At 44.0% G+C, this 19,294-nt stretch overlaps 1 protein-coding gene across 1 annotated transcript; it reads right to left on the bottom strand.

Moving 5' to 3' along the window:
• Positions 1 to 544: 544 nt before the first annotated feature.
• On the bottom strand, positions 545 to 14,827 carry LOC141085546 (trans-1,2-dihydrobenzene-1,2-diol dehydrogenase-like). The gene is made up of 7 exons (XM_073570990.1): positions 14,646 to 14,827; positions 12,040 to 12,151; positions 11,214 to 11,377; positions 9,755 to 10,007; positions 8,702 to 8,826; positions 2,227 to 2,377; positions 545 to 683 (listed from the first exon to the last, which is right to left on the bottom strand). The coding sequence occupies exons 1-7, from the start codon at positions 14,733 to 14,735 to the stop codon at positions 583 to 585; spliced, it is 996 nt and encodes a 331-aa protein (XP_073427091.1). The 5' UTR covers positions 14,736 to 14,827; the 3' UTR covers positions 545 to 582.
• Positions 14,828 to 19,294: the final 4,467 nt, after the last annotated feature.

Here is a 19,294-nt window from a genome sequence, read left to right as displayed (position 1 = left end):
CTGCCAATCCCAAGATAGCTGCTCCCATGAACTGATTCTCAAATTCCTTTCTTCACAGATATACTTTCAAAATGTGGTTTAATTATTCATAGTCTCCTTATGATATATACTAATGCGTGAAGGTGATCGCTCTTAAGCATGGGCATACATTTTGCTATCTTGTACAATTTGATTTTTCTTCTATAGAAACACTAATTCCCACTTTTCCAATATATTCCATGTTTAGAAGAAATATAATTGATGTAAGAAAAAAAAATCTGCTTAAATGAAGTAGGGGGACCCAATTTAAGGCAATTTTAGAATGGAAGAATTGCATCATGCAGATCTTTCCTTAGTTCTAAAGTTGAAAGCCATATCTTTCTTGGAATATTCAATGAGACCGAACCAACAGTATTGCTCAACAGCAGTGTGAACATGTCTGTGTAAAGGGCAAATGCTGAATCAGGAGAGGTGGTACACAACTGAGTTTCAACACCCAATTCTTTTGGTCAAGGGGAAGAGAAATCCAAACCCTGTTTAGGCTGAAGAACACAAGAAAACCACATCAGTATCCACATTTATTGATAATTAGGACTGGTAAAGTCATTCATTCTTATAGACACCAAGCTGAGTATGGACCTCTTCCATGATGCTGGCCAACAGCTCACTTTCTGCTAAGCTCATGATTGGGCTTTCTTTCAATCCTGAAATAGACAAGTTACACATGGCTGAATATGGAAAGTTAGATACTTTATTCAAAGTTTTCAGATGACATGGAAGATCTTAAGTTGTTCATCGTAATGACAGTTCCTGTCCACATGCCCCATTAGATCAGAAGAGTGTTACCCCCCCACCCCCATGTAAAAAATTGTTACGCAGTTTGCCTAAGCTGCCTTTACCCCATCTGGATCTGGTCCCATTTTTGGCAAGGAATGGCCCGAAACGTTCTAGGAGGACTTCTGGACAAGGAAACAACATTGGAATCAATACTATCATATCTACCCAGGAAAGATGCTTCGTCTGACGTCTGTGGGCTAGATGGCATTTGGTAGTTCTGGTGGCATAATCACACTTTATAGCCATTTTCATCATGAGCTTTGCATCACATTTGGATTACGTTTCACTTGTCGGATGTCAATGTAATAATTCTGTCTAACATACACCTGTTTTACATGATTACAACATCCAAAACACTATCCTGTAAAAAGGTTTAAAAAAAAAAATGGAATTGTATTGTGACATCACATAGTGGCATCAATTAGACGAATGCACTTGTCCCATCAAATACACTGGCTGAAGTCACATCCACAGTTCTGATCCAATCGGTGAGCTTGGTGTCTTGTGCTGTCTACTTGGGCAGAGCCACTGAGTTACTACTGGCTGCAGATGTGATGTCAGCACTAAAGACACTGATAAGAGCAGCAGACACAATGTTGGACCCAGAGAGGAGGAATAATTTTTTTTTTTTTCTAGAAAAAGTGGTTTTCTGGAAGTGGAAAGTCCCTTTAAGCATAAGGTACGTAGGGATTTAACTTGGGCAATGCAATAAAGTACACGTCTCATTGCCCTGCCCATCCATGTGTCTGGACATCTAAACATCTAGTAGGGGCTCATAGGAAATACAACTGGTGCTCCATGTATTCGGAGCGAAGGACGGATGTGTCTTTTTTGGTATTTTTTACCATATTAACCCTGATTCTAAACCCTCCCTCGTCTGGTCAAAACTGAGCAGATGCGAACAAAGCCTTAGGTTTCTATTAACCACCATTTGACTGGTCCAGATTGTTTGTGTATAGGCACTTGTACGTGTTGGATGAAAGTTGGCCGAACCCGCCACTGTACTGAAAAGGATCGGACAGGTGGAATTACAATACCTGTTCCCTTTGATTTCAGGGGACATAAGCCTCTGCCATAGGCTCTCTCCTCCCTCCCCCCCATTAAAAACGAATGCCCGGTAATAATTAGTGGGCATGTTCGTGTCCTAATCAAGTATTTCAGCATGCTCGAAAAATATTGTGGTTGCATGTCTTGCGGCTGTTCGACAGCCACAACACATGCAGGGAATTTCCTGTTTGTTAGACAATCCCTACATGTGTTACGCCTGTCGGACACCTGAGAGACATGCAGCCGCAGGGACTAGAACATTTTTCGAACACACTGAAGACACTATTAGGACACTGGCATCCAACCTCATGACCACATTGGGCCCAGAAGATAAGTGATGGCTTCTAGAAGCTTTCCCATTACCTTTCAGCAAACACTGCCGCACGTGTTCTGCTTCATAACTCAGACCCATGCTGTTATTGAAGTTCAGGTGTTTTGTAGTAGGAGGAAGAGCAAATTTAGTTTCCTTCCCATTAACTATTAGGGATGTTGGTGACCACATAGAGGAAGGGATCTGGGAAGGAAAAAATGACAATGAGATCATGCATATTAAAAAAAAAAAAAAAAATAATGTAATGCATATTATTTACAGGAGGCCATGTTCCACAATGAGTTTTTGGTGAGTTTTACAAGTTGCGTATTTTCAAAAAAGAAAAAAATAAATCTGCGGAGCCCATTTTACTTAATGGGTATATCAATTAACTAAAATTAGAGGGTTTGTCCACTTGAGACACCAGACAATTAGTAGAAGGTGGAGTGCAGAATGTAATCTGCCAGCAAGTGTTTGGTTCCTGTACTTCAGGATAGTACTTGCCTATAAGGCCGACCACCTCAAAAACCAAAAGAGGTGAACGTTAACCTAGGTATTCCGTAAACTATAAAATTACAAATTTCCTCCCGTTCTTGAGAATGGAGAAGATTTTTACGCAGTGTTCACGTGTAGCGTAAATGCTCTATTTTTTTTTTGACAAGTAACAATCGTCTCTCATTCTTATTCTGCATTTTTCCCCTTTATTTTATACTTTTTAGGTGTAGATTTATAGCAGGGTTTTGCATGCATTTTTAATGTACAGATACACTTTAATTTTGCACTTAAAAAAAAAAAAAAATTCCCAATAGAGTAAAAAAAATGCACCAAAAAACTCTGAGGGTATGTGCACACAGTTTTTTGTCTCTGCGGATTTTGTAGAGAAAACCGCAGGAAATCCGCAGGACAAAGTGCTGCGGTTTATCTGCGTTTTTACACCTCATAATGGATGAGGTGTAAAACTGCAGCGTTTCTGCACCAAACAATTGACATGCAGCGTTTTGAAAACCGCAGCAAAACACGCAGCATGTGCACAGCTTTTTTTTATTTCCATAGGAAATAAAGGTACTGTACAAGGCAGCAGAATCTGCTGCGTTTCTGCAGAGCCAAAAACGCTGCGGAAACGCAGCAGAAACCGCAAAGTGTGCACATACCCTGAGTCTTCATGAAATCACATCCAGCGTGGACAGTTAAAATGCAGCAGGGGAAAAAAAAAAAAAAAAGTAGTAACAAAAAGCCGGATTACTTACCGGTAATGCTCTTTTAATAAGTCCACGACAGCACCCACTGGAGGTATCGGATCCACCCCATTTGGAACAGGAAACCCTACAGGAAGATAAAAAGGGGCGGTCCGCCTTTCCTCCTCAGTTTTGCATTTCAGAGTACGAGGAGGACCGCCAAGGATTAGGCAATGTCTTTGCATCTCTAAACTTCACTTATTCATTTTTAGCAGATATACTTTATTATTGATATCTTTAGCAGTGAGGAAAGTGAGCGGGTGCTGTCGTGGACTCATTAAAAGAGCATTACCGGTAAGTAATCCGGCTTTTTACCCTTCGCCACAACAGCACCCACTGGAGAGATTCCAGAGACCATCACCTGGGTGGGACCACCGTGCCAAGGACAGTCCTGCCAAAGCTTAGGTCAGAAGTAGATGAAAGGTCAAGTCTATAGTGATTATAGAAGGTAGAAGGTGTTGACCAAATTGCTGCCTTACATAAGGTTTCAATTGGAACATCTCCCTTCTCGGCCCAGGAGGTTGCCATTGCTCTAGTGGAATGTGCTCCGATGCTCTCCGGAGGGTCTTCATTTTTTGCGGAGTAGGCTAAGCGAATAGCATCCCTGATCCATCGGGATATGGTGCTCTTCGTGACTCCGTACCCTTTTTTACAGCCCTGAAAAGATATGAACAGAGCCCTACACTGCCTCCAGCTCCTGGACCTCTCAATATACTTTAGGACAGTTCTAACATCCAAAGTGTGGAATTTCTGCTCCTCTGGAGTGGAGGGATCTTCAAAGAAGGTTGGGAGAAGTATCTCTTGAGATCTATGGAATTTTGTTGATACCTTAGGCAGGTATGAGGGGGTCTGGTTTTAATATCAACCTATCTTGGTATACCTGAAAAAAGGGTGGATCTATGGATACGGCCTGGATATCACCCACTCTCCTAGCAGATGTCAGTGTTACTAAGAGGGCCGTCTTGAGTGACAAGTATTTGAGGGATATCGTGTCTATTGGCTCAAAGGGTTCTTCTGTCAGGGCGTCTAAGACCAGATTTAAGTCCCATGCAGGGATTGTACAAACAAGGTAATTCAGCTCACCCCTCTTCACTCCTGATCTCACCTCCGACGCACAGAAACACCCTGACCCGGGTGTGTAGTGCATGCACAATATAAAGAAGATTATCCAGCGTCTTCAGGAGATGAATTAATAATTGCTTTATTGAGAATGTAAAATCTTCTTACCATCAGGTAAAAACGACATAAAGAGGCATGCGGAGAGGAGCGATTTCCTACACGTTTCACCCTAAGAGAGCTTCCATGATTGGGAATCGAAGGGAGGACGCAAGGATCTGTCACCGACATAATTCGTAGCCAAGAGAACCACGGTCTCTTGGGCCAGAATGGTGCTATCAAAATCACTCTCGCCTTGTCCTCTCTGATCTTCCGAATGACCTGTGGCAGGAGAAATATCGTAGGGAAGGCATCCAGTATGTCTGGGTGATCTGACGGAGACAGGGAAGCTAACACCTTTATCTGTCTGTTCTCTTTTGTGGCAAAGAGGTCCACCTGAGGTTGCCCACATAAAGCTACTATGTCCTTGAAGACTCGGCGATTGAGGCACCACTCCCCTTGCTGAAGTGTGTGTCGGCTTAAGAAGTCAGCCTCTTGGTTGTTCTCTCCCCTGATATGAAGAGCCGAGAGGGAAAACAAATAAACTTAGCCGAAAGTTAAGATTCTTGCTGCAGAAGACATGAGAGTCTCTGATAGAGTACCTCCCTGTCTATGTAGACCACTGTAGTGGTGTTGTCCAACAAGATCCTGACATGTTTCTGTTGGAGCTGCGGAAGAAAATGGTGTCGAGCATAATATACCGCCGTCAGTTCTTTCAAATTAGACGAGTATCCCCATGCATCTCTATTCCACCTTCCTTGACAAAAGCTACTCCCCATATGGGCTCCCCAGCCGTGGGGGCTAGCATCGGTGGTTAGGATACAAGATGGTACTATAACCCATGGGACTCCTGAGGATAGATGGTTATCATCTAGCCACCATTCTGGAGAAGTAAAGACCTCCTGTGATAAGGTTGTCTTGTTCTCGAGGTGACCACCATGTCGCCTGTCCTCGGAGGATCTGATGCTGAAATGTGCGGATATGATAACGGGCCCACCGGACTGAGTGACCCCAATAGCGACATTGCCCCTCTCAGAGACATGCGTGGTCTACTTATGGCTGCCTCTACTCTCTCTTTTGTGAGTGCAATCTTTACCTGAGGGAGTAGACATCTCTGGGTTGTGGAGTAACTGGAACCCTAAGTACATCTGAAGGGAATGCCGAACGAGTCTGGACATTGATGATCCAGCAAAGATGAGATCGCGTCAGCGACACGTCTGGTACACTGGGTGACCGAGTTCCTGATAATTAGGAAGTCATCTAGGTAAGGCACGATTAGAGTGTCTTTTTGACGAAGATAGGCCATCACCTCTGCCATCACCTTGGTGATGATTCTTGGTGCTGTAGAGAGGCCGAAGGGCATGGCTGTATACTGAAAATGACGGATCTTGCCTTCGAATACCACCATGACCTTTAGGTACATTTGGTATCTATCATGAATAGGAAGATAGTAAGCATCCTTCAAGTCAATCCCTGCCATTACACAGTTTGGAAAGAGAAGCTTTATGGTGGATCTGATTGATTCCATCTTAAACTTATAATTTTTTAAAAAAGTATTAAGCTTCCTTAAATTTATAGTTGTCCTAAACGTACCATCTGGTTTGGAAATTAAAAATAAAGGAGAGTAGAATCCTCTACCTTCCTGTCCCTCTGGGACCTCTACTAAAACCCCCTTGGATAGTAGGCTCCGAATTTCTTCAAGGGCCTTTTGTTGAACTATAGAGTTTAGGCAGGTTATGATAAAGAAATCATAAGGGGTTTGAAGGAATTCTATTTTCATTCCTTCTTTAATAATACTTAGAATCCATGGGCTCGAAGTTATTTGTTCCCATTTTGAATAAAAAAATTTTTAATCTACCCCCTACTGGTGGGTCTAATTCTTTAATATTTATTTTCCTTACGGAATGTTGAACCCCTGAACATGCTACCCTTTTGCTTTTCCTCCTTTGCGGGCCATCTATTTGATCTATCCGCTTGTCTTCTTCCAAACGGTCGCCTTTTAAAGGTTCTCCTGTAGAAAGGGATAAAAGAATCAGGGAAGGCCTTCCTCCTTTCTTTTGCTTTGGAGTGTATGTCGTCTAGGGCTTTCCCAGAGAGAAATTCACCCTCGCATGGGGTTGCGCAAATCTTAGATTTTGATTGCGCGTCCCCCTTCCAGCTCTTCATCCACAGTGCCCGCCTGGCGTTGTTTACAAGAGCCGCCGATCTTGCTGCCAGCCACAGAGTGTCTGCCGATGCATAGGCCATGAAGGCTGCTGCTCCTCTGATTAATGGAATAGCGGCCCGTAGTTTCTCTCCACACTTTCAGCTCGATTTGTTGATCCAATTGGTCCAACCATACGAGCATAGATCTGGCATGTGCTGGCTTAAAAATTCCTGTGGTAGACTCCCAAGGCCTTTTTAATGACTCCGCCTTACGGTCTAGCGGGTCTGCCAACAAGCCTGCGTCTTCTACCGGAATAGTAGACTGTTTCGAGGTAGAGGCTACAACGGCATCTACCTTTGGCACATTTTCTTAGCTTGTCATTGCTAAACGGATATTTTCTCTTTGAGGCCGATGGGAGAAAACTTCTTTGATCATGTCGTTCCCACTCTCTCTTTATTAGGGCCTTAATTGCCGGTATTACTGGGAACGCTCCCCTTTTCTTTTCTGCCAACCCCGCAAACATTATTTCTTGTGCAGTTTGGGCACCCCTTGCTTCCTCACACCCCATAGTGTTCCTCACAGATTTGACCAGGTTATCCACACTATCCAGGGGAAGACATGGCCATCCCTCCATGTCTGATGATGACGACGAGGATGTGAGTGAGGAATCGGCGATTAACCCCTGTTCTTCCTCTGACTCTGAGCTGAGGGTCACCTGTTTTTTTCTCCTAGCCTCTGAGGGAGTACTGGCATGGGCGATAGCCTGTATTTCCTCCCTAATTATGGCTCGAATGTCCTTTGATGACACTGCCGACCCTTGCCTAGTCTCTCTGGTGCACTGTTTACAGAGCTTTTTGGGGTAGGAGTCAGGGAGAGGTTCAGCGCATAAAGAATGCGCTTTATGCTTGGATTTTGTTTTTTTCTTCGCCTGGAGAGGGGAGACATGGTGAAAGGAGAGAGGGGGTGGAGAGGTCAGCTTAGTAGGCAGAGTATATACATTGCACACTCACCCAGTGAAGCTTTATATTACCGGATCAGATGGCTGAGATCCCATCCTGGGTCTTGACTCTCCCACCTCGCTCCTGCAGGCGGTGTCTGTCCTGGTGGTGCGGTCCCTGGAGGAGCTGCCCCCCGCAGAGTCTCCTGCTGGAGCGTGTACTTCTGTTGGGGACGACATGGTTCCTGCCACTCAGCTGCGGCGCTTGTTTAAATAGATTGCTCCCTCTTTTTTTTTCTGCCCCCGGAAGTCACTCCTCCTCCCCGGGTTCCCGCACATGCGACCGTCGCGCTCCTCGGCCACCCTGCCCCGGAAGTTCACTCATTACTTACTTCTGGGGATCAGGAGCCTCTGCGCCGGCCAGCTACCGTGCCACCGCTCCTGTATGCGGACCGCGCTTCTCCCCACGCTGCTGCCACCGCTGCGCTCTCTTTTTTCTCTTTGCGCCACTGGCACACTTACTGCTCCCTGCAACGGCAGCTCCTGCGTTTGGTGCCCCTGGCGCGCTCCTAGGTGAGACCGGGCGGCCCCTCCCAGACATCACCTCTCAGCCATCAGACGAGGGGGGAGCCGTCTAACGGAGTCTCCCCCGACGCTGCTTCCAGATCGCAGCCCCTGCCGTTCTCATGGACACTGCGCAGGCGGCGTGCAAATCCAGGTAAGTCTTCCTGAAGGATTAGTCCTGAGGTACCCTGCGAACAGGAAACCAAAACTGAGGAAAGGTGGACTGCCCCTTTTTATCTTCCTGTAGGGTTTCCTGTTCCAAATGGGGCGGATCCAATACCTCCAGTGGGTGCTGTCGTGGCGAAGGGTAAAAAAGACAGAAATTGCTAAGTTTTTTTGCAAGTATGTCGAACAATCCCTTTAAATTTGATGCCAGATGTGTTTCTGCGTACATCCATTACAAAAAATATCACTTACTCATACAATAGATCCAAAGTCCTTACGTTGCAAAATAAATTGGTGATGATCATATACATTTAGCCATTGCATACCTGGATGATTCCCTTGGTGCCAGAGATAACGGCCTGATTTGGCATTTCGGACACCATGGTGCAGGTGAGGATGGCCTGGCGTTTTCCGGAGTACTGTAGAATGATTGTCACCGTCTCATCAACACCTAAGGATTTGAGAAAAATAAATTGGGTTCCAGTGTATAACTCGTCACGTGAAGGAACATTACCGTAAAATTGGTTCAGCTTTTCACTTTTAGGCTATACCTTAGGTGTAAAATAAAAACTGGACTTCGGTTGACTCAACATTGATAGGGGAAAGGGGTGGGAGAAGGATTGGGATTGTTGAATTTGAACGATCCCTCTGTTCTTCTGGGATAAGCCACCATCACCAGAGGTTCCCCCAAGGTGTTCCATGAAATCTAATGGAATATATGATGGAGGCTCCACACACACACACACACACACACACACACACACACACACACACACACAATTGGATAGTCCACCATTCCCACTTCTATGAGCTTTCTTTAGTCTTGAAAACCCATGCATGATTGGCAGAACCAAGTGCACATGTATGGGGAAAGATGAAAGCATGGTCAACCAAATGCTCCATATGCTGGAAAGCTATCTAAAGTCCCTATACTACCTATAGCACACTGTTAGGTCCGTATAGAGCAGTTCTATAAAGAGGTCTTCAGATATCACCATCACTGAATGATCTCTGGGGACCAACCTTCACTGATTCAAAGATTAAAAGGGAGGCAGTGCCCAATTCAGTTCACCTTTTTTGCTCTGCACCAGAACATTTTTAGCCACTGCTTCAGCACGGCATCTTTTTGATGAAGGGTGCAATTGCAGTTCACAACAGAACTGGGTAGCCACAATGGCTGCAATGCAGTGTAAAAATGAAGCGGACACAGAGCTGAAGAAATGCTGCAGCCCATTATGTATTTGACTTGGTTCCCGAAGGTCATAAAGTGACGACAAATCCTCACGGGAAACCATCACTTGCCAAGATCAAAATAGACCTATAAGTTCTAATTCTTACATTCTATCGGTCCAACATATTACTTTGTGAGAAAAGCTTACCAGTTTCATGCAAAAATCCTTTGGCAGTTATAGACTCAGGTTTTTCTCCACTAAATACCATGGAGGCAAACTGGATACAATAGCAACCAATATCCAGAATTGCTCCTCCACCAAGTTCTTTTTCGACTGACCGCGCAACAGCAAGCAAGTTTACACCAAATTCTGCCCGGACAACATTCACCTCTCCGATAACTTTCTGATGAAGCAGAGAACGGATCTCTTTGTAGACTGGAAAAAAACGGCTCCAGAAGGCCTGTACAACGAGAGCAGAAGTACAATATACCAGTGATGGAAGGGGTTATCTGGTTTTGGGGGAAAAAAAAAAAAAAAACCATACACACACACACTACTCGTTTTCTCTCTCCCCATCCAGTAGTGGTCTACCAGGTCTTCATGTACATGTAACAAGGTGGCATGGGGTGGTAGTCGTGGGCGAGTTCACCAAGTCATAGTCAGTGAGCACCCCGGCACCTTGCACATGGAGAGATGGGTACAGGCAGGTATTCACTTCTGTTACTGGAATTCCCTCAGTCTTCAGCTCCACGATTCCAGGAAACACCACAAAGTCAAAGTTCTTTTCTAACAGTTGAACTTTACTGAATGATAAGGCATTCATCACATTAGCAGCACAGTTCACACAGGGCAACGTCTCCTGTCCTTTTCCTGCCTTCCAGGCAGACTCTAGTATCTGTCATTTCTCTCTCTTTACTATCAGCGTTTACAGCCGTACCTCGAGTCAGACTCTGTCCTGTCTGCATTTTCCTTTCTTCTGCCATCCGGGCAGCATCTTTGGACAGTTTGTGTCCCATCTGTACCTTCAGCATCACCTGCTCCCTGTCAGCCCCTCATCTAGTTCCAATTGGGAAAGGTGCCGAGAACGCTATCTCAGCTGCTCCCGCCCCAGTCGTAGACCCCAGATCCTTTCTTGGGGATGGTCCTGTTGAGCTGGTGCGCGACTTTACCATTTTCCATCCTGGGGTCCCGTACTGCCATCCGCAGCTTTACTCCCATGGCCTGTAACTGTCTCACTGTATGCGTCCTGCCCTTGAGCAGACTACCCAGGTATCTGCTTCTAACAGGAAGTGCCTTTCCTATATCCCCCTGCTCTGTGCCCCTCCCATGTACTTAACCCCTATGCTGCCTATACCTTACTAACTCTTCTATCTCTATGATGCCCCCCTCTATTCTAATCCCCCTACGATCCCGTACTGTCCCTAAGCTTACACACACTACATAACAAGTGCATCACATTACATCATCATAACCTTAGTAAACCGCACATTACATTAGTAAAACAGGGTGCCGCATGTAATTCCCTGAACAGTGTCCAGGGGAGAGGAGGCACATGAGGATCCCCGCCATCTCCCTACATACAAGCGGCCAGCCTGGTCTATAGTCAGAGATTGCACCACTGGCAACATGGTCCATAAAGAAGAAGATCGAGAATGGATAATCTAACCTCCATTAAGAAGAGATTGTGTTTCCTTGCAGCAGAGATGATCGCCTGAACTTCTGTAAGATTCATGGCCATCGGTTTTTCACACAAGACATTTTTTCCATGGTTAAAAAACAGGAGAACCAAATCCCTATGAGCAGGATGAATGGCCCCAACGTAGACAATATCTCAAGAAGAAAATGAGAGAACATTAAGATGATCATCTTAGTATGTGAATTTAACATTAACGAACAATTATTCAATCTCTCCCACTGCAAACAACAAAATTGACAAACTTTCTGCCATTTTCAATAAACCAATGAAACAAGAGCAATGTAAATATCTCAACACATCACAAAATGCCACTTTAACTGATTAATATAGTCTCAGAAATATTCACACAATACATGACAAGCTTCTGTTGTAGAGCATCTCTGGCTGTTATAACCTGCTGCAGATGTGATGTAATAGCAACACACCAGCATCTGGGGACGTTCATGAAACCCAAGAATATTATATTGACCCAGTTGTCATTGTCCATGAGAAATTAGCTAAGATTCCTCAGGAACGTGGACAGAAGCCGGTGTCAGGCTATGCTTCAAGTTTGCAGCAGGTCATAACAGCCAAAGAGGCACTACTAAGTTGTGAAGACGCTTTTCATGGAGGGGGTGGATTATTCTTTGTAGCAGTGTTTTGGTATATATATGCCCAGTTGATTGAAGGGAAAACTTGCACCTTTATTACTGGGGGGGGCATAACTTTGGAATGGAGAAGCACTGAAAAAAAATGCTGCTCGTGAAATTAGCCTAACAGTGCACAATAAGCTGGTGTCAGAGCTTTCACTACTTACCCACCTCTGGATCTTTGGCAAGTTCTTCATATGCACCATAAGCTTTAGGAATGTTGTGATTTTGGGCAAATTCCTTGGCACGGCCCAGGTCTCTGGCCGCCACCGCAACTACCTGAAAGGGTCAAACAAAATCATCAAAGTGGAATTATCAGGGAAAGAAGAACATTTACTTTAGTTAGGTTATCTGTTTTCACCCTTTTATCACTGTTAAAAATAAGGGCAAAAATATTTATTTGGTATTGCAAGAGTTCATAAAAGTCCAAGTCTATGAAAATATGGAATCAACCGTATTGTTAAATGCCGTAATGAGAAAAAAAAAAAAAAAAAAAGTCAAAATGCCAGAATTGCTGTTTTTTTTTTTAGAAAGTGATAAAAAAAATTTAATATTAAATAAATCAAAGAATTATATATATACAAGAGTGATATTAGTAAAATCATCAGCTCACCACGCAAAAAAAAACAAAACATGTCTTACAATATTATAACAAAAATAATATAAATTCACTATTTCATCACGCTTGGGAAGTTTTTTCCATGAGTTTCAGTACATTATATGGTAAAATAAATGGTGCCAAGGAAAAGCACAACTTGTCCCAGTAAAAAAAAAAAAAAAAAAAAAAAAAGAACCACACAACAACCAAGCTTTCACGTGTTTAACCCCTTAATGTCCAATGACGGACACAGTCTGTCATTAGACATATCCCCTGCTTTGATGAGGGCTCCAGCGCTGAGCCCGCATCAAAGCCAGGACATGTCAGCTGTTATGAACAGCTGACATGTGCCCGCAATAGGCGCGAGCGGAATCGTCGTCCGCCCACGCCTATTAACTAGTTAAATCCCGCTGTCAAAGCTGACAGCGGGCATTTAAATAGCATTTCCGGCCGCCGGGCCGGAAATTACCTAATCGCCGACCCCGTCACGTGATCGGGGGTCGGCATCATGTTGCCTGGACAACCAGAGGTCTCTATGAGACCTCTATAGTTGTTCCAGGCATATGGCTTTCAGCGCCACCCGGTGGCCGGGACTGAAAGCACAGCAGTAAATCTGCTACATATGGGCGATCTGCTCATCGCCCATATGTAGCAGAGCCGATCGGGTTGCGCATGCTTCTAGCCTCCTATTGAAACATGCCAAAAGTAAAAAAAAAAAAAAAAAAAAAAAAATTTTAAAAAATAAAAAAAATTAAAAAAACCTAAAAGTTCAAATCACCCCCCCTTTCGCCCCAATCAAAATAAAACAGTAAAAAAAAATCCCACATACACATATTAGGTATCACCGCGTTCAGAATCGCCCAATCAATTAAAAAAAAAAAAAAAAAAAGCATTAACCCGATCGCTAAACGGCGTAGCGAGTAAAAAAATTCAAACGCCAGAATTAAGTTTTTTTGGTCGCCAAGACATTGCATTAAAATGCAATAACGGGCAATCAAAAGAACGTATCTGCACAAACGTGGTATCATTAAAAAAGTCAGCCCGGCACGGAAAAAATAAGCCCTCACCCAACCCCAGATCATGAAAAACGGAGACACTACGGGTCTCGGAAAAGTGAGCAAATTTTTTTTTTTTAGCAAACTTTGGAATTTTTTTTCACCACTTAGATAAAAGAGGACATAGACATGTTTGGTGTCTATGAACTCGTAATGACCTGGAGAATCATAATGGCAGGTCAGATTTAGTATCTAGTGAACCTAGCAAAAAAGCCAAGCAAAAAAACAAGTGTGAGATTGCACTTTTTTTGCAATTTCACCGCACTTGGAATTTTTTCCCTGTTTTCGAGTACACTACATGGTGAAACCAATGGTGTCATTTAAAAGTACAACTCGTCCCGCAAAAAATAAGCCCTCACATGGCCGTATAGACGGAAAAATAAAAGTTATGGCTCTGGAAAGAAGGGGAGCGAAAAGCGAATACGAAAAATCGAAAAAAGCTCTCGGAAGAAGGCGAGATAACAAAAACACAAAAAAATTATTTGTCCTTAAAGGGTTAATCGTTGAGATTTTTCTGCAACAAAAAATAAGGCGTTGACAAGAAAAAAAAACACTGCATAAAAAAAAAACAAAACCCAAAACTCTTTGCCTTAGGCTATGTGCACACACTGCAGATTCACCTGCAGATTTTTATCGGTAAAACCGCAGGTAAAATACCTGCGGTTTTGCTCTGCAGTTTTTCATCTCCACAATGGAGGAGATGGTAAACCGCAGCAGAATCCGCAGAAAAGAAGTGACATGTCAATTGTTTCTGCGGTTTCAAAACCGCAGCTAAAAATCCGCAGCATGTGCACAGCAGATTGTAAATCCCATAGGATAACATGCTACTGTACACTGTCTGCAGAACTGCTGCAGTCAAAACCGCAGCGGAACCGCAGCAAAAACCGCAGCGTGTGCACATCGCCTTAGGGCTCCAAATCTTCACAGTATTCTCACCCTATAAGCTTTGGAGGTCGGACCTCTAGACTTTGGGGAATGGGCTGCAGCAGGGTCAGAGGTGGAGACATGAAGGTTGCTGTGCTGGTCGCACTATAGCGGGCGAGGAGATGGCAGCTGGTGGGCAAAGTACACGTCGGTTCGGATGAGCGCGCCACGTTACTTCTCCCAGATCTGCACCCACCTGATGCTCCTGAGGCGGCAGGGTCTGCAGAGCCACCACAAAGTCATTGCTTATTTTGCCGGCAGAGCAGATGCCCCATCTTGTGGCCATCGTTGCCTCACTGACTAAATCCGGGTTTTGTCAGAGTTAGGAAAAAAAGGATTGTGCTGCTTTAAATAGGTCAGGAAAGGGGAGTGACTCCGAGTGTGACGCCAGGAAGCAATCCGGTGTGACGTGCGCCTGCTGTGTGTTAAAGGCCTCTGTCCACGGTGCATCGGGCGCCTGTGCTGGGTCTGAACAGTCATTGTGTGCTGACAGAGCACGTATAAGAGCCAGGGCTACACTGTAAGGCTAACTTTACACTGGGTGTTTTTACTGCATTTTTTTTTTAAATTTATGCTAATTTCAGCTGCATTTTACAGTACCAGCAAAGCCTATGAAATTTCAGAAATCTCATGTACAGCCCTTGTTTTTTTTTTGTCATCAGTATTTTGTGCTTTGCATGGTTTTTTTGGACATAGATCGTGTCACTTCTGTCAGTGTTTGTTCAGCATTTTTTCCCCCATTGTCGTGAATGGGTGGTGAAAAGACGCTGGAAAAATGCAGCTGTCAGGTTTTGCTGTGATTTTTGTGCCAGAACCTGATTCTACGGAATAGGGCTTTTTTTTTCCAACACTAAACTTTATCAGCATGGAAAAGAGACAAATCTAACACACCAAAACTGCCGCAAAAAAACGCATCAAGAACGCAAAAAAAACCAAGGAAAACATGCTTTTTTTTTCTACAGCTTGTTTTCTACCAAGAGATCAGGTTTTGCTGCTGAAAAAAACGCCTAGTGTGAACTTACCCTAACTTTTTGTAGCGCTAGTGATTGATTGTAACTACTTAGTGGCAGCTGGAGTCCTCATAATTTCAGATAACCCCTGGTATGGTCACACGTAGAGGTCGGCACGTGCCCAAAGTGCAGGCGAAGCTGCATCCCAACCTCCGTGTACAGCCTCTGCTTTGTGATTATGGGGAATTGTGCATTAACGGGGTTGTCTCATTAGGGTGTGTGCACGCGCTGCGGATCCGCAGCAGTTTCTGCTGCGTTGTACAGTACCTTTATTTTCTATGCAAAATGGAAACCGCAGTGCAGATGGTGCAGAATTTTCCGCGCGGATTTGCTGCGGTTTCAAATCCGCAGAAAGAATTGACATGTCAATTCTTTCTGCAGATTCCGCTGCTCCATTGTGGAGATGATAAACCGCAGGGCAAAACCGCAGGCTAATCCGCAGATAAACCACAGGTCTTCTGACCTGCGGATTTTACTAAATCCGCGAGGAATTATCCGCAGCGTATGCACACACCCTTATAGTAAATAGATACGATTGCAAAGTGCTTGTAAGCAACTTTACAATTCACCTCTGATTCTAAATTTTCTCCAGCCTAAAAAAATCTTCTCTGTTCTCAAAAACTGAGAGCTTTTTATTTCTGTAGTTGGCATTTTGTTGCCAATATTACCAGCGGCCACCTCAGAGGTGGACAGTCTCATGCAAGATCTTTGCTCTACAGCTTCCAAATGCTTTTATAAAGATGCCTAGATCGTTGGATCAGTCCCTATGCTCCTCCAATTTTGCAGGGGAAAGGGGATTTTCTTTCCAGCATGGAATCAGGCCAGCATAGTGCTGCTGCTGGTCAGAAATGAAAATTTTCAAAAGTGCACCTCCGGAAGCTGGAAAGTGGTGAACACCTGAAGATAGGAATATGGGACAAGCCCTTTAAACACATCCAATCATAGAATCATAGAGTTGGAAGGGACCTCCTGGGCCATCTGGTCCAACCCCCTGCTCAAAGCAGGATTCGCTAAATCATCCCAGTCAGGTGTCTGTCCAGCCTCTGTTTGAAGACTTCCATTGAAGGAGAACTCACCACTTCTCGTGGCAGCCTGTTCCACTCATTGATCACTCTAACTGTCAAAAAGTTTTTTCTAATATCTAATCTGTGTCTCCTCCCATTCAGTTTCATCCCATTGCTTCTAGTCTTTCCTTGTGCAAATGAGAATAAAGTTGATCCTTCTACAATGTGACAGCCCTTTAGATATTTGTAGACAGCTATTAAGTCTCCTCTCAGTCTTCTCTTTTGCAAACTAAACATTCCCAAATCCTGCAACCTTTCCTCATAAGACAGGCTTTGCAGACCGGTCACCATTCTGGTCGCTCTTTTCTGAACTTGCTCCAGTTTGTTGATGTCTTTTTTAAAATGTGGTGCCCAAAACTGGACACAATATTCCAGATGAGGTCTGACCAAAGAAGAGTAGAGTGAAATAATGACTTCACGTGATCTGGACTGTATGCTTCTGTTAATACATCGTAGAATTGCATTTGCCTTTTTTGCTGCTGCATCACACTGTTGACTCATATTCAGTCTGTGATCTATTAGTATACCCAAGTCTTTTTCACATGTGCTGTCACTTAGCCCTATTCCTCCCATTCTGTATATGCTTTTTTCATTTTTATTGCCCAGATGTAGTACTTTGAATTTCTCCCTGTTAAAAACCATTTTGTTAGTTGCTGCCCACTTCTCCAGTTTATTTATATCTTTTTGAATCCTCTCTCTCTCTTCTCTAGTATTAGCTATCCCTCCTAGCTTTGTGTCATCAGCAAATTTAATCTGTTTACCCTCAATTCCTTCATCTAAATCGTTGATAAAGATGTTGAACAATACAGGGCCCAGGACAGAGCCCTGTGGTACCCCACTTGAGACATTCTTCCAACTGGATGTGCAGCCATTTACGACCACTCTTTGGGTCCGATCACTAAGCCAGTTATGAATCCACCTAACAGTTGCCTTGTCCATTCCATACTTAGTCATTTTTTCAATAAGGATTGTATGAGAGACTTTGTCAAATGCTTTGCTGAAGTCAAGATATACTATATCTACAGCATTTCCTTGATCCACCCAATCAGTGATTCCGTCATAGAATAAGACTAACATTATTTATTGATATGGGTTATACCTTCCAACTGTCCGTAATCCACCAGAACTTTCACGGATTTAGGGAGCTGTCCTGTTGTCCTTTGAGGTTGACCGTATGTTCTGGATCCAACTGTATCTTCGTCTTGAGAACATAGTGGTGGAGCTTAGAGCCGTCAGCTCCCTACTCCACCATCCAACCTGTAAGTTGCACCTGAGGATCAGCGTTGGAGACAGGACCATCGCCAGCACCCAGACAAGTGCCGGGGCCCTGAGCAGGCAGGGGGGCCACTCGCCGTTGGGGACACCGGTGGTATCAGTGTCCGCGAGTGGACCTCCCACTCATTCAGGGCTCCGTTAAATGCAATACTTACTTCTCTACGTTCCTCCACTGCGGCGTCTTTCATGTCTCCTGACTGTGACGTTTCAGATCAGAAGGCGCAATGACGTCACTAGAGTGCCCTCTCTGCTCTGAGCAGTCACAGTGCAGAGAGCCGGAAGACGCCGACACTGAGGAGTCTGGAGCAGAGAAGATGACAGCAAGAAGAGGTGATTGTTTCAATTTTTTTTTTGTTTGGAGAAAAAAATTGGGATCCATTATGTACAGTTGTGGCCAAAAGTATTGACACCCCTGCAATTTTGTCAAATAATACTCAGTTTCTTCCTGAAAATGATTACAAACACAAATTCTTTGTTATTATTATCTTCATTTAATTTGTCTTAAATGAAAAAACACAAAAAGAATTGTCCTAAAGCCAAATTGGATATAATTCCACACCAAACATAAAAAAGAGGGTGGACAAAAGTATTGGCATTGTTCGAAAAATCATGTGATGCTTCTCTAATTTGTGTAATTAACAGCACCTGTAACTTACCTGTGGCACCTAACAGGTGTTGGCAATAACTAAATCACACTTGCAGCCAGTTGACATGGATTAAAGTTGACTCAACCTCTGTCCTGTGTCCTTGTGTGTACCACATTGAGCATGGAGAAAAGAAAGAAGACCAAAGAACTGTCTGAGGACTTGAGAAACCAAATTGTGGGGAAGCATGAGCAATCTCAAGGCTACAAGTCCATCTCCAAAGACCTGAATGTTCCTGTGTCTATCGTGCGCAGTGTCATCAAGAAGTTTAAAGCCCATGGCACTGTGGCTAACCTCCCTAGATGTGGACGGAAAAGAAAAATAGACAAGAGATTTCAACGCAAGATTGTGCGGATATTGGATAAAGAACCTCAACTAACATCCAAACAAGTTCAAGCTGCCCTGCAGTCCGAGGGTACAACAGTGTCAACCCGTACTATCCGTCGGTGTCTGAATGAAAAGGGATTGTATGGTAGGAGACCCAGGAAGACCCCACTTCTTACCCCGAGACATAAAAAAGCCAGGCTGGAGTTTGCCAAAACTTACCTGAAAAAGCCTAAAACGTTTTGGAAGAATGTTCTTTGGTCAGATGAGACAAAAGTAGAGCTTTTTGGGCAAAGGCATCAACATAGAGTTTACAGGAGAAAAAAGAGGCATTCAAAGAAAAAAACACGGTCCCTACAGTCAAACATGGCGGAGGTTCCCTGATGTTTTGGGGTTGCTTTGCTGCCTCTGGCACTGGACTGCTTGACCGTGTGCATGGCATTATGAAGTCTGAAGACTACCAACAAATTTTGCAGCATAATGTAGGGCCCAGTGTGAGAAAGCTGGGTCTCCCTTAGGGTCTTCCAG

This window comes from Dendrobates tinctorius, unplaced genomic scaffold (genome assembly GCF_039654945.1).
Source record: "Dendrobates tinctorius isolate UK_male_01 unplaced genomic scaffold, ASM3965494v1 ptg000028l, whole genome shotgun sequence".
In the NCBI taxonomy this organism is placed as follows: Eukaryota; Metazoa; Chordata; class Amphibia; order Anura; family Dendrobatidae; genus Dendrobates; species Dendrobates tinctorius.
This window is presented reverse-complemented; position numbering and strand designations above follow the sequence as displayed.

Excerpts from the sequence above, each read along its gene's own strand:
- LOC141085546 (XM_073570990.1), bottom strand. The coding sequence starts at position 14,735 with ATGGCCACAAGATGGGGCATCTGCTCTGCCGGCAAAATAAGCAATGAC. Across the intron at positions 10,008-11,213 it reads ACAATCTCTTCTTAATGGAG|GCCTTCTGGAGCCGTTTTTT; the intron begins GTTAGATTATCC and ends CTCGTTGTACAG. Across the intron at positions 684-2,226 it reads GCGGCAGTGTTTGCTGAAAG|GATTGAAAGAAAGCCCAATC; the intron begins GTAATGGGAAAG and ends TGTCTATTTCAG.